This window comes from Euprymna scolopes, chromosome 21 (assembly GCF_053919585.1).
Source record: "Euprymna scolopes isolate OS-2025 chromosome 21, ASM5391958v1, whole genome shotgun sequence".
NCBI lineage: Eukaryota > Metazoa > Mollusca > Cephalopoda > Sepiida > Sepiolidae > Euprymna > Euprymna scolopes.
Genome location: NC_136502.1, coordinates 54,510,109 through 54,524,604, shown reverse-complemented (window position 1 = coordinate 54,524,604; position 14,496 = coordinate 54,510,109). Strand labels below are relative to the sequence as shown.

Sequence of the window (14,496 nt, the reverse complement as noted above, 5' to 3'; positions counted from 1 at the left end):
AAGGATATATATTTATTTAATTGACCACAGTTTGGTGTAGGTTGTCAGAAATAAACAGTAATGAAGATAGGAATAGTAGTAATACAGGTTGATCATTAAAAATCTTTTCTCAAGACAGTATATTGTCAGATAAACATAGCCATGCTTGATGTTAAGTTATTAGTGACAAGAAAGAGAATGTCTTTCTTAATGATTGTCTATTCAGTTAATCCCTTAAGTTTAAATGAAGTCCTTTAATAATACAGTCCAAATTAATATGCCCAAAAATCTGATCAAGCATAAAACTAAACAATATCTGTATCATTAAAGTATAAGTTTAACAAAACATGATCATGTTTCAATCTAAAGGTATGACACAAGGCTAAAATACAAGAATCATTCTTTATTGGTTTACAAAAAAGATCATGGAGCTGGCTGTCTCCATGTCATAATCTCTGTTGTATCTTAATTTAGAGTCATTATTTTGTTTTTTAAATTATACAATGATCTTGTAGCGAATCAATTCATACTGTCTCTACCTGCAGTCTTGAATCTGTAGCTGTATGCGATTACTGTATATGAATGGAGATCTGTTATTTTAGTGGAAAATGACTTGTACTTTTTTTTCCAGTTAGCTCTCACATGTCAAAGGGTCCTTTCCTGGAACCAATGCTTAATTTCTTTATGAAATAGTTTTCATTTAAGGACCTTCTTAACATTTCAAACCTTGATTTAGCAAAATAGGGAAGAATAATAATTTTCCTCTCCCAAAATGGATCAGTTAACTATGTAACGGTTTTCCTTTTCTGTTGTCTCCGTTTTATCTTACGTGGATGAATACTTTGCATGTGTATTTTCAGATTTGATTTCATTGAGAATGAAGAGTTACATATTTCACAGGAAAATGATTTATCCCGTGTGTGTATACGTATGTGGGTTTTCAAGGTTGATTTGTCAGAAAATGATGCTTTGCATATCTGACAGGAAAATGGTTTCTCGCCAGTGTGTATAAGTGTGTGGCGTTTCAAATGCGATTTGCGAGAAAACGAAGATTTGCATATTTCACAAGAAAACGGTTTTTCACCACTGTGCACCTGCATGTGCATTTTCAACGTTGATTTTTGCGAAAATGAAGATTTACAAATTTTGCATGAAAATGGTTTCTCACCAGTGTGAGTCCTCACATGATCTCGCAAATGTGATTGTTTTGTGAACGAAGAATCGCAAATTTCACATGGAAATGGTTTATCTCCGTTGTGTACATACATATGATATTTCAAAGTGGATGCGTTAGAAAATGAACTATTGCATATTTTACAAGAGAATTTCTTCTCGCCGGTGTGCTTATGCATGTGTCTTTTCAAACTTGATGCTTTACAAAAGGAAGACTCACATACATCACAGCAAAACGGTTTCTTATTAGAGTGGATATGCATGTGCGTTTTCATTGTTGATTTCTGGGTGAAAGAAGATCCGCAAATTTCGCAGGAGTATGGTTTCTCCCCAGTATGGATGTACATGTGCGTTTGCAGCGTTGATCTTGAAGCAAATGAAGATCCGCATATTTCACACGAATGCGGTTTCTCCCCAGTGTGCGAACGCATGTGCCGTCGGAGATACGATTTCACGTCAAACGCATATCCACAGATTTCACACGAATATGGTTTCTCACCTGTGTGTATGCGCCTGTGGTATTTCAACGCCGACGATTTATAAAACGAAGATTTACAAATTTCACAAGAATACGGTCTCTCTCCAGAATGTATAAACATATGTGTTTTTAATGTTGATTTCTGCGTAAAAGTAGATTGACAAATTTCACAAGAATACGGCTTCTCCCCAGTGTGTGTAATCATGTGCCGATTCAATGTTGATTTCTGAGTAAAACATGATTGGCAAACTTCACAAGAAAATGGTCTCTTGCTAATATACATTATATCTGTAAGTAAAGAAAGTATAGCGTTAATTCATATTTTAATTGAAACATTGTTGTTTTGATGATAAAAATGCTTTCATGTAAATTATATCTGTAAATGAAGAAATTATATTAACAAAAGGGTCAGACAATTTCCATCCAAATCAAGTTGGGAATGAGTCGAGGAAATCAACCGAATTGCTTAAGAATTACATATATAAACCTGGTAACCGAATTCTGGGAAGCAATAAAAAATTATTTTAAAAAGTCCGTTTTTCTTTCAGTTATGTATTAATTTATTTATCCAATTGTTTTTCTTTCTACACTTTCTCCCCTATCACCTCCCCACTACCAAAAAGCACTGTTAAAATTTAATATTAGAATTTATTGTTGTCAATTTGTGCTTTTTGATTCGCTTGCTATTTTCCTCAAAATAAATGCATTCTTGGATTTTTATTGAATTTTTTTTTATCTGTTCTGCTAGATCTACAGTAGATGTGGTAAGATATCTCAGGATTAGTGAATCTCTCAATGGGGGTATCCTTTTTAGGGCAATTGCTCTTGACATATTAATATTTTGACAAGCTTCTGGGTTTGACCTTTACTCCTGATCTGAGATGGAACATGTACATCAAATCCGTATCCAAGACTGCTGGTGAGATTGTTCTACTGCTCCAGTAGATATCTCACTGCTGATGCAATTCTCTACCTGTATAAGAGCAAAGTATGTCCAAGGATGGAGTACTGTTGCCACATCTGTGCAAGAGCTGCTAGAAGCTTTTATCCTGCCTTGACAGAGTTCAAAATAGACTTTGTAGCTTAGTGGGTGATGCCCTTTTCTCTTACCTACACCCTCTTTTCAACAAAAGAGATGTTGCGAGCCTGCATCTGCTTTATTATTATTTTCATGGCAAGTGCTCATCTGAGCTCCAATCTATGCCCCCCTCCTGCCTGACTTTCACGAAAACACTCATCTAGCTGAAACCACTATCAATAATTTCCCCCGATCTTTATCTGTGCCTAAACCTAAATGCAGATTCCATGAACAAAGCTTCTTCCTTAGAACTGCACACCTGTGGAATTCTGTTCCATTTTCCTGCTTTCCAACTTTCATATGGTTGTTTTTAAGTCCAACATGAACAAGTTCTTGATGAGCCGTCCCTTAAGTAATCCAATTTACCAAATTTCCACTACTAATAGCGATTTCTACAATATTTTCCATTGACTACCGCACACTCATTAACCCATCTTCGAGTGGCCTCCGGTCCTTGATTAGTAGCGACTGCTTTGTTTAAAAAAATATATATAAAAAATAAAAGTAGTTTTATCATAAAATAACAATGTTTCAATTAACAAAATATCGTGAATATTCATGTTCTATAGGAAAATAACTGTTTATACTAATATTCAGCAATTATTTAATCATGCTTTATTTACATAAATATCAAATATTTGTACAGAATAAACTGCTAACTAGTTAAAACCAAACAAGTTAAAAAAGAAGAGAATTTAGGAGTAATCTGCTCTTGTCTAGTTTTTTTTAATCTGCTGGAAGCAAAATGTTCAGTTAATGTCTTGTATTAATTCTTTTTGTAAACAGAGCTTAATATAATTTTAGAATATCTCTAGTTATAAAAGTTGGCTTAGTATAGTATTTTTGATATTTTTCACCACTTATCAATATCACTCCAGCGTAAGATATAATGAGTAAGACAATGTGTTATATCTGCAAATAAAGTAAATGTATAAATAAAAACAAAAGTATTATCATAAAAATAACCAAATGTTTCAATTAAAATATTGTGAATATTCATGTTCTATAAGAAAATAACTTTTAACATCTTTGTTATACATCAAAAGAGATCAAAGTGATAACCTTTGAAAATCGATTGGATTTATTGAAGTTAGATTTGGATCAGTAATTTTTATACTTGATTTTATGTATTTATAATCAGTCACTGATTATCAACGTTCATATATTAACAAAAATAAAAGTAAAAATAATTAAATGTTTCAATTAGCAAAATATTGTGAATATTCGTGTTCTATGAGAAAATAACTGTTTATACTAATGTTTAGCAATTCTTAACTAATGCTTTATTTGTAGAAATTTGGAGAGAATAAATTGGTTATTAATTAAAATCAAGAAAATTAAAATAAAATAATTTTTAGGAGTACTCTGCCCTTGTCTATATTTATACTTAATCCGTTTTAAATAGACTGTTCTCAATCAGTTAATGTATAATTTGTTTTTGTTAAAAATCAACAGAGATTAAAGTGATAATTTTTTAATATTGCTTGGGATGTTGGATTTATTAAAGTTGTATTTGATCAGCAATTTTTATATGTTTTATATACTTATATGGCAACAGCATATTCTTTTCATTGTTTTGACTCCTGAGTATATATCCAATACAGTTAGATACAATTAATCAACCAAGAAGCACATCACTCTACATAAAAACATTTAAGATATCAGTGGATATATACTTGAGAATCAAAACAAGGAAAAGAATATACTGTTGTTATAGCCCTATGAATCGGTCACCATACCAATATGCCACTCAGGATAAAGACTAATGAATTTGTCAGGAAGACAGTAAAACAATAATATGAACAATCAAAAAAACATTTGGAACTGGACAGAAATTATACTATGTAAGAGGATGGCTCAACAATGATTTTTTAACATTGAACTTGAAAACCTATGCTATCATCAGCTGTGAAGCAACTCCTTGATATTGTGTTTCATAGACGGATAGTTTTGGAAATAAACTTTGCTCATGGAAATTTTGTTTAGTTTTAGGTACACAGAGGGAGACAGGAAAATTATTTATAGTTATAGCTAGACACGTTCGTGTTGTAAATCTTTTACAGGGGTGGGTGGGGGTGAAACAACATTTTCTTAATGTTTTATGAGTATAATTATTAAATTGAATACTTTTTTGCAAAGAAAAATATTAATTAATTTTTTTTATTACATTTTCACTCCAAACAAGGCACATTGCCACTTTGATATAGGGGGCTACTATCAGGGACATAAGTTGCAGGAATACTATGTAGAGAGTTGAGCAGCAAGATGTTTGTTCACATTACACTTGAACTTCTGCACGTCAGTACAGTTGGGGAAGCAAGAATCCGGAAGGGAATTCCAAAGAGTAACAGTTCTAGGGAAGAAACTATTAGAGTAGAAGGTTTTCTTACATCTAGGGATCTCTACTGTGTAGGGGTAGGATTTTGCTGCTTGTCGGGTTTGTTGGAGGTATTTACGTTGAGGAGGTAAAAGAGCTTGTATTTCGTTGGAGTATTCACCATTAAAATACTTGTAAAACAGGCAGAGGGATGCAATATTTCATTGATGGGACAGAGGTTGAAGCTTATATGACAGTTCCGGAGTTATCAGTTTGCCGACTCTCTTTTGAACCCTGTCCAGGAGTGAGAGACTAGTAGCAGATGCACTAGCCCAAATGTGACAACAATAATCCATACATGGGCGAATTATGGCCTTGGAGAGGTACAGAATACTTTCAGGTGAAAGTGACTTTCTAGCACAGTAGAGATAGCCCACTTTCTTCATAGCACTGCCCAAATCCATATTCTTGGTGGGACAGAAGTTCAGCAACTGCAAGGTGGTAGACTAGAGCTGGATTAATTATAGACTCAAATATGTTGGCAAAAAGAGGGAAGCAGCTAATGGGGTGATAATTCAATGGGTCAGTTCTTTTGTCAGAATTCTTGTAAACTGGTACCACAGAAGCCATTTTCCACCATGATTCGTTAAGGCATTTGTTGAAGAGTTTGGAGAGAACAAGAGCAACCTCAGCAGAGCATGTTTTTTTAATAGTACAGCTGGGATGAGTTCAGGTCTACATGCTTTTGAGGTATCTAGTTTTTTTATGATATCTTGAATTTGAGAGAAAGTGATTTTCAGATCATCTCATGAGATTTCAGTCTGCAAAGGAAAATCAGGGAGGGGTGGTTTGCTAGGTGCAAAGTAAAGTTTGAGACAAACTGACAGGCAAGCATTTTAGCTTTCCCAGTTGATGTGCAAACAACCTCATGATTGTTAGATAGTGGGGGAATTGTCGATTTCCTGTTATTTACTACACTGTTGTAGATTTTCCAGAAATCATGAGTTCCTAATTTCTGCGATTCAATACGTTTTCAGGTGTTTTCTAAGTCATACATGGTATGTTTTACAAAGTGAAGAATTACCAAGTTGCTCAAATTTTCATATTCTGCCACATTTATGCATGTTAATTCATTTTGTAATAAATCACTAGAGATTGACATAATACCTTTGACATATTTTGTGATTTATGAAATTCGGCTTTAATGAGTAACTGTCTCACTTTAATTCCTAGTTGCCTCAAGAAAGTGTTCAGATAATAATTTTTGGAAGGTTACAAAACTATGACAAAAGGTTACCTAAATAATATAGAAGAAAATATTACAATTACTAACTAGCAGAGTGTAATCACTGTCGACCATGGAAAGAAACATGTGTATACAGTGTGATGATGTATGGAAGTGAAACCTGGCCAGTAATGGTTGAGGAAATGCATCCCAAGGAGAAAAATGATATGAGAATGATACCAGAGATGAATGTGAATCTTAATGACAATCTTCAGAGAAAGATTCTCCATGAATGAACCTCTTCTTGTCTTCAACCATTACCTCTTCTTAGTGCATATTTTTATGTATGAACAAACTTGTTTGTAGAGTTGGAAAGATAATGGTGATAAACACATGCTATGTTATGAAAGTTCATGTGATTGAATTGGTTGTTACTTGTGAAACATTAGAACTCTCCCAAGAGGAAAGGCATACATTACTTGATAGAATAAGAAAATTAACTTGTGGAGCATATTAGGATAAAGACGAGGAAAAAAAAAATATGTGAATGTGATTTGTGTAAATATTAGTCGCTTGAATAAAGAAAGGTTTTGATATCCATTAAAGTTATTACAATCATAGAAATCACTATACAATTATTTGAATTCAACCAGACACTAGGATTGTCAATTGGTTGGTTGGTTGTTTTTGTTTTACGGCATATCAACCCTTTTCAGGTTATTTAATGCTAAATCTAAAGATTTTGAAGAAAAATTTTTTAATAGAATATTTGTTGTTTTCAAGTCGGTTTCTATTTAACCCATAGTTGGGACCCTAACAGGTATTACCACTCCGGGTCAGAGTGGACCTGGGAGCAATGGCAATTAAAGGGTGGCTCCACACTCCTCAAAGCCCACAAGCTAGGGCCTCACCACTGGATATAGTTTAAGGTCATATCCAGGACCATTGTCAATTGGACCATAATCCAAAAAAATTTCATTAAAAAAAATTGATGGACCTTCTGTTGTAGTAAAGTAAAATGTGGCACTGGTAAATTATGGTTATGTTAATTTGAGTCTAAATTAAGAAGAGTTACCTACCTTGATTTACAATTGCATCTCGGCAAAAATCAAGAAAGTTGTTGACTTCTTTTCCACTATTATTTAACTCTAGTTCATTGTTTTCAGCTTCTGAAAATATCAATATTTAATATTTGTTGTAAGACAATATATATTGAATCTGTAAATAAAAAATAAAAATGCAAGTATTTTTATCATAAAAATAACTGAATGTTTCAATTAACAAAATATTGTGAATATGCATGTTCTATAAGAAAACAACTGTTTATACTAATGTTCAGCAACTCTTAACTAATGTTTTATTTACATAAATTTGAAGAAAATAATTCTAGTTACAAGTTAAAATCGGGAAAATTACAATAGAAAGAATTTTAAGAGTAATATGCTCTTGCCTATTTACATATAATTCATTTGAAGTAGACTATTCTCAATCAGTTAATGTATAATTTGTTTTTGTTAAAAATCAACTGAGATTAGTGGGACCCTATGCCAGTACATAGTTATTATGTTAACTATTAGTATGAATAATGACAAAGGTTACATTAATATATGTCAGGATAACCTAGTGGCAAGCAGACATGGAACCGACTCCAGGTAGTGTGATTGAAGCAATGGAGAGGGTCAAAAGTTAGCTTTCTAGACAAAACAAGTAGGAGTCAGAAAGTGAGACAGATAACGCGTCTGACAATGTAGAGAAAATCTAAGTAAATGTTGCCATGAGACTCTGTCCATGTGTTGCTATCATTAAGACTAAGTTAGAAAAAACAAGTTAAAATATTAAGTAAAGAATTTATGTGGTTTCTCCCCAAAAAGTAAACTCTCTGAATTAAACCCTTTCAAACTTCAGCAAGTCCATGTGTTTTCAGGCAGGAGTCTTAAGTTAAACAGAAGCTCAATAACCACACGAGGATCATGGTCCATGCAAACAATGATCAAAATAATAGAAAACCAGCAAATGCGCACATATGTAAAACAAGTTTTGTTGATTTACAACAAACAAAATAACAACAACAAAAATAAGTAACAAAAGTAAACAAACAAAAATAACAACAACAAAAATAAACAACGATGTGCAAACTGTTTTTTTTTAAACATTTAAAATGTTATAATAGCAGTTACACTGCTAGAAGACTGAAACTAATTCTTGAACTTGAACATGCATAATTCAAGCTTCTAATAGAAAATAGAATTACTCGGGATTAATTAGCTGGAAACACTACTTCCAGTTAAATACTCCTTCTCAGTTGAAAAGTTTGGAAGATTGCAACCTTGCTTTCTTTGAACAGTTATATTTTTATCATTCTATCATAAAGAAAAAAAGAAAGGCTTTTTAACAAGTGTTACTACTACAAGTGTATCCATTGGAGTTGTTTTTTTACTCATGTTCATCCCAAGCAAGGCATATTGCCACTTGAATGTAAGAGGCTATGATTTGAAACCATGCTCACAAAGGATAAACAAGATGTTGGTTTACATTACATTTAAACTTCTGAATCTGAAGAGATTTTAGTTTTCCACTAACCAAGTCAGAACTAGAATAATCCAAGCAAACATGATCACAACTCATCATTAATTTTCCTGTGGATCAATACACATGGCCGTCAAAACGCTTTGGATAATCACAGATTTCAAGGGGTTTCTGCTAAAATAGTCATATTTTAAAAACCAAAGCACTTTAAGTCTTCAAAATACCACCGTTTTATTCAGAAATGAATATACTTTCAAATGAATTAGTAAATAATAACATACATTATATATTTTTAGAGTTTTAAGCAAATAAAGTGATAAAAATGTGAACATCATAAAACAACATTTTCGGTAAGTTTTTGTAACGACCCTCCCTGATTTGTAAACATTTGTACCGTGTTTCTGTTAAAAAATTTTTAATGAAATTTGGAAATTAGCCAAAAGAGATGTCATTTTTAATAATTTCGAGTGTCCGAAATTCATTTGACCAATCGTTTTTTTTGATGCGTTAAAAACAAAGATTTCAAAATGATGAGTATTGAAAATTTTGAAAAAGCTTTTCTTTGGACACTCACTATTAAATAAAACAATCTTTTTACTATGTTTATTCGTTAAAAAGATAATTGGACAGTGTTTTCTCCAGTGGTACGTAGCAATTTAAAAACATAATATCCGAAAAAATCGTTATGAATATGAATCAAGACTTCTGTAGTATTAGCAATAGCAGCAACAGCGATAACATGGCGTAAACAGAGGTTTTGTTTTTGTTCATTTTTATTCCAAATCGATTTTTTTTTAATTGAAAATCTGGTTATAAAAAAATTTCTTACATGTTTAGTTAGAGCTATTTTGTTATCAACCATACAAATATTTTTAAAAATTGGGTAGTAGTAAATTTTAAAATATTTTAACAAGCGAAAATGTGAAATATGATTGTTTTGGTTCACGTGTACGAACGGTAACACACTTCTAATTTTTGTCCCTTAAAAAATGTTTTCAGTGAATTATTATCGAATGGGAACTAATCCACCTGATTATTAAAAAAAAAATAAAATAAAAAAATAATCAATATTTAAATATTTGTAAGAGGTGCTCAGTTAAAAAATAACAATGGTAGGAAAAGACATGAAATGTAATTAAAAAATCAAAATAACATTAATTCAAAATTTTTAACAATTTGTCAGCTTTAGCAAAAACTTGTTTCTTTTTTATATTTAAATAAAATTTAAATACTTGATATTTTTCCAAGCATCATGTTTTCTGTTAGAGGGATGTCACTTTTTTTAAATAACATTTATTTTTGTCTGTTTGTCATAATTCTTGTAAAGTTTCACAATGGGTATCAAACACCCTCTTAAAAAAAAAAAAAACTTGCTTAATTCTATGTCTAATCCTAGGTATAAGTGGCAAGCCTCCTCCTAAAACCTTTAGCCTTAACAATAACGTTAAGTACAAGTGGCAGAGCTCCCCACAAAACAAACTTCCTCTGTGAGCTCATATAAGTGTAAAAAATAAAAATAAAAAAAGCATAAAAACGTTTAAAGAAAAGTGCACATGATTAATCTCCCCCCCCCCCAAATAAATTGGTCAACTATCCTAAAATGCTAGGATCATCTTGAAATGGTGAATTATTTTACATTTATGTGAAACCAACCCCCACTCTAAATTCTAAAATTGTTTTTGTCTTGTTTCTATCAAGTCTTCAGGATGTTCACACATAATTTTCCTTAACCCTATCATTAACCCAAAGTCAACCTCTCCACCTTTTCATAATTGCACAAAGTCCCTCTTAAAACCATGCACAAGCGCCTTTTAGAAAACAAACAAACAAAAAAAACACCCAAGATTTATCTATCATAGGAAAAAAAAAGGGGGGGGGTAACTGCCCTAAAACGCTCGAATCATTCAAAATGGGAAATCATTTTACATTAAATTCTAAAATAATTTTTGTTCATCTTTTATTAAAGTTTTTCAAGTTGTTCACATGCAATTGTCTATAAAGGTAGAATCACATATTTTGGGGAGGTGGTCAGATGGGGAGGGGTAACAGAAGGTATTAATCTACAATAATACAAAAAAAATATTGCAATATATTCATTTTTAACCAATCCTAGATTTCAATTTCAGTTTTTGGCACTAAACTTTGAGTTCCCTAACTTCTTTTCTTTTAACGAATACATGCCATTTTTAAGCAATCGCAGCATATTTATGTGCATTTACTGCAGATTATTTAGAAACCATTCATTTCTGGAGATTTTCAGTAGCATATTCAGATTCCTTGCACAAAAATACACTTATATGGCAAATTTCATTGCTTAGTCTGTCTTGTGTTTTAACAAAGATATAGCATTTTTACTGAAAAAGTAGTGCAAAAAATGTGACAAAACGCATATGGTCTTAAAGAGGGGAAAATATCCAAACACGCAGAGCATAAAAGTAGTCATAACTTCTTTGATTTTAAAATTTTAAAAAAGGTTCTTTCTTAGCTTATCAAGCTCTTTCTATATATACTAATATTGAAATATTTTAAGCCATTTAAATTTTTTCATGTGTATTGCTACTTACAACAGAATATAAGCACAAAAAGTCTGCCCAAACAAGCTCACCCAGGACAGACTAAACTAAAAATGCCAATCAGCAACTGGTCAAACCTAATAGTCCCCACATTGCCTACCAACCTTCAGCCCTTGTCCCATTACTGTGATGTTGCATCTTTGCGCTTTTTTTACAAGTACTTCAATTTAATGTGCTACAACGAACTTATTACACCCCTAACATAAATACCCTTCCACCCCACAATCAGTAAAATCCAACTCCTTTATTGCCAAATCAAAATACTTTCCTTAATCTACTTATCTTTGGAATTTCCTCCCTGCATCCTATTTCTCTGACTCTACCAACATGCAGATATTCAAACAATGTAAGCAAACATCTTGCTGTACAACTCCACACTTAGAATAAACTATCAATCTGGTCCCTAATTCACACCAACCTTTAGGTCTTTGTGGCAATGAAAGAATAAATCAAAAGGCACCAGAATTAAAGAGAGCTTTCCATTTTTCTCTCTTTGCTTTGGCAGTTTGTCAGACGAGAACGCATTCTAGTCCATCCTCTTGAATTTGCAATCAAAAATTAGTTTGTTATTTGTGTTGATTGAAAACAAATACAGAAATAATGGAAGAGAGTTGATACTCATTTCCTTAATAGATTTGTATTAGATATAATATAAAAGCCAAGTACGTCCAAGGATGGAATACTGTTGCCATATCTGGGCAGGAGCTGCTAAAAACAGCCTATCCTGCTTTGACAGAGTATAAAATAGACTTTGTGGCTTAGTAGGGGATGCCCTTTTCTCTACCCTGCAACCTCTCTCCCACAGAAGAGACGTTGCGAGCCTATCCTTGTTTTATCATTATTTCCATGGTAAGTGCTCGTCTGAACTCCAATCTCTGGTCCCCCTCGCCAATCTTTCACGAAAAACACCCGTCTAGCTGAATCCACTGTGAAAAATTTCCCCCACTCTATATCTGTGCCTAAATCAAAACGCGGATTCCATGAACAAAGCTTCTTTCTTAGAACTGCACGCCTGTGGAACTCTGTTCCGTCTGCCTGCTTCCCACCGGACTACAACTTGGATGTTTTCAAGTCCAACGTTAACAAATTCCTAATGAACCGCCCCCTTAAGTAAACACTTCATCAAATCTCCACACTAACGTAATCTACTTGCAATAACCCTTATCCCTGAGTGGCTTCCGGGCCTTGATAAGCGGTGATCACTGCGTAAAAAAAAAAAATATTCCAATATTCAGAGAGAAACTTATAATAAAATATCTGCACAGTTTTATATTTGCAAGCACAACAGATGTTTCGGAGTTAATTAAAACTTATGAGATTCTAGCAGAACTATTTCATGCAATAATGTTATCCAATTTTTGTGGATATTAGCTATTTGAGTAAGACTGTTTGTGAGGTTTTGGTATCCATGCAAGTTATTTATAAAAAATACAAACAAAAAGAATCCAATTTAGGTGATTTATTCAATGGAATTAAAGCAAATAAATCTAAATAAATCAAATAATCTCTGATCAAATCAGAGATTATTTGGACAACTGCCCAATGGAAGTTTACAACCATAAAAATCTGAACAATTTGAGATTTGCAAACACAACATGAAACTATGATTCTAGCAGAAATACTTTATAGAATATTAAAATTACATTGTTTTTTTGGATATTAGCATATTTAGGTTGTTCAATGGAACTGAATAACATTAGATTAGAGAGCAGCAGAAATTTATAACAATAAAAATATACACAATTTTATATTTGCAAACACAACAGATGTTTCTGATGAGTTAATTAAAAACTAAGGTGATCTTCTAGCATAAATACTTTATAAAATAATGAAATTAAATTGTTTTTGTGAATTTTAGCTTTTTGAGTAAGTGAAGTGTTCTTGGTTAAGGACAACAAGATTAAAGAAATAAAAAAAGAAAAAGGAATTCGTCTTTGCAAGCCAACAACCGCCGGGTTCGAGATCACCACTGCTAGTAACCTTCGTCTCTTTACCTTTCCCCGACCTAACCTGTCAACTTCTTTTACACATGTCTCCCATGTGATTTTGTGTGATTTCGCGTGACTTCCACTAGAGCACACCTTTTAAAACTATGGGTGCCATCTTGATTTCTCTTTCTCTCTTTCACCCAACCTTGCCTGACACACACGCGGTAAAACTTCTGTTCGTTTGATCTATTTCACTTTTTTTTCCCTTCTGCTAACTTTAAACAACAGTAAGATTGCCGGGGGAGAAGGTTTTGGTATCCATACAAGTTATACAACCATAGTAATCACTTTATTACTATGTGTTGTCAACAATAAACTTAATTTGTAAATGGAACTGTAATTTGAAAAGGATAACAAAATAACATCAACAGATCTTTTTTTCCTGCTGTGATGAAAGGTGAAAGAAGAGTGGCATTTATCATGTTAATTTCAATGTAAATTTAAGGAAAATTATCTACCTTGACACCCAGTTGCATCTTGGTAAGGATCAGGAAGATTGTTGAGATTTTCTTCATTATTTGATCCCAGTTCATCATTGTTTTGAGCATCTAAAAACATCAAAAGTTCAAAATTAGAGATGGAATAAGGAGTGATCAAAGGAAAGGAATACAATCCAGTGAGAAATTGTCATAGCACCTAATGAATTGTCATTACTGTGCATGAAAGATTGAAGTATGAAAAAAAAAAATAAAACATATAAAGGAACTTTGATAATTGTAAAAAGACTAAGAACGTGCCACTAGATTAAGGTAAGATATACCACACCATTGGTTATTTGAGTAAAATTACTATCAAGAAAGAGTTAACTACTCCTAAGCTGGATGATTTCAACGTTTTTTTTTAAAACTCTTTAGTGATTTAAATTATTGTACTATAGAATACAGGTTGTTTATAAGATGTTTTAATAAGTGTTATCAATAGTCATTAAAATGATATTCATCTTCCACTAATCCTCTCAGAACTGAAGTAATCTAAACAGACACTTGCACAATTCATTCTTGACTTTCTTATGGATCTTACAAGAGAATATAAGTATAGGAAGCAAACTCCTCTGGCAGACTAACATAGATGTGGCAATCAGCACAAAATAAAACTTAATAATTAAAACTAATAAATCAAACATTGTCTACCAAGTTCCAACCCTTGCCCCATTACTGCA

At 32.5% G+C, this 14,496-nt stretch overlaps 1 protein-coding gene across 2 annotated transcripts in view; it reads right to left on the bottom strand.

The window, feature by feature from the left end:
- Positions 1–367: 367 nt before the first annotated feature.
- LOC145242365 (uncharacterized) overlaps positions 368–14,496 on the bottom strand; it is a 31,329-nt gene continuing 17,200 nt past the window's right edge. For both annotated transcript variants that reach the window (XM_080105367.1, XM_080105366.1), the window contains 3 exons: positions 13,796–13,885; positions 7,330–7,419; positions 368–1,918 (listed from right to left, as the gene is read on the bottom strand). In XM_080105367.1, coding sequence (XP_079961493.1) covers positions 765–1,918; positions 7,330–7,419; positions 13,796–13,885 — 1,334 coding nt within the window. In that variant the 3' untranslated portion in view covers positions 368–764. The remainder of the gene's footprint in view (positions 1,919–7,329; positions 7,420–13,795; positions 13,886–14,496) is intronic.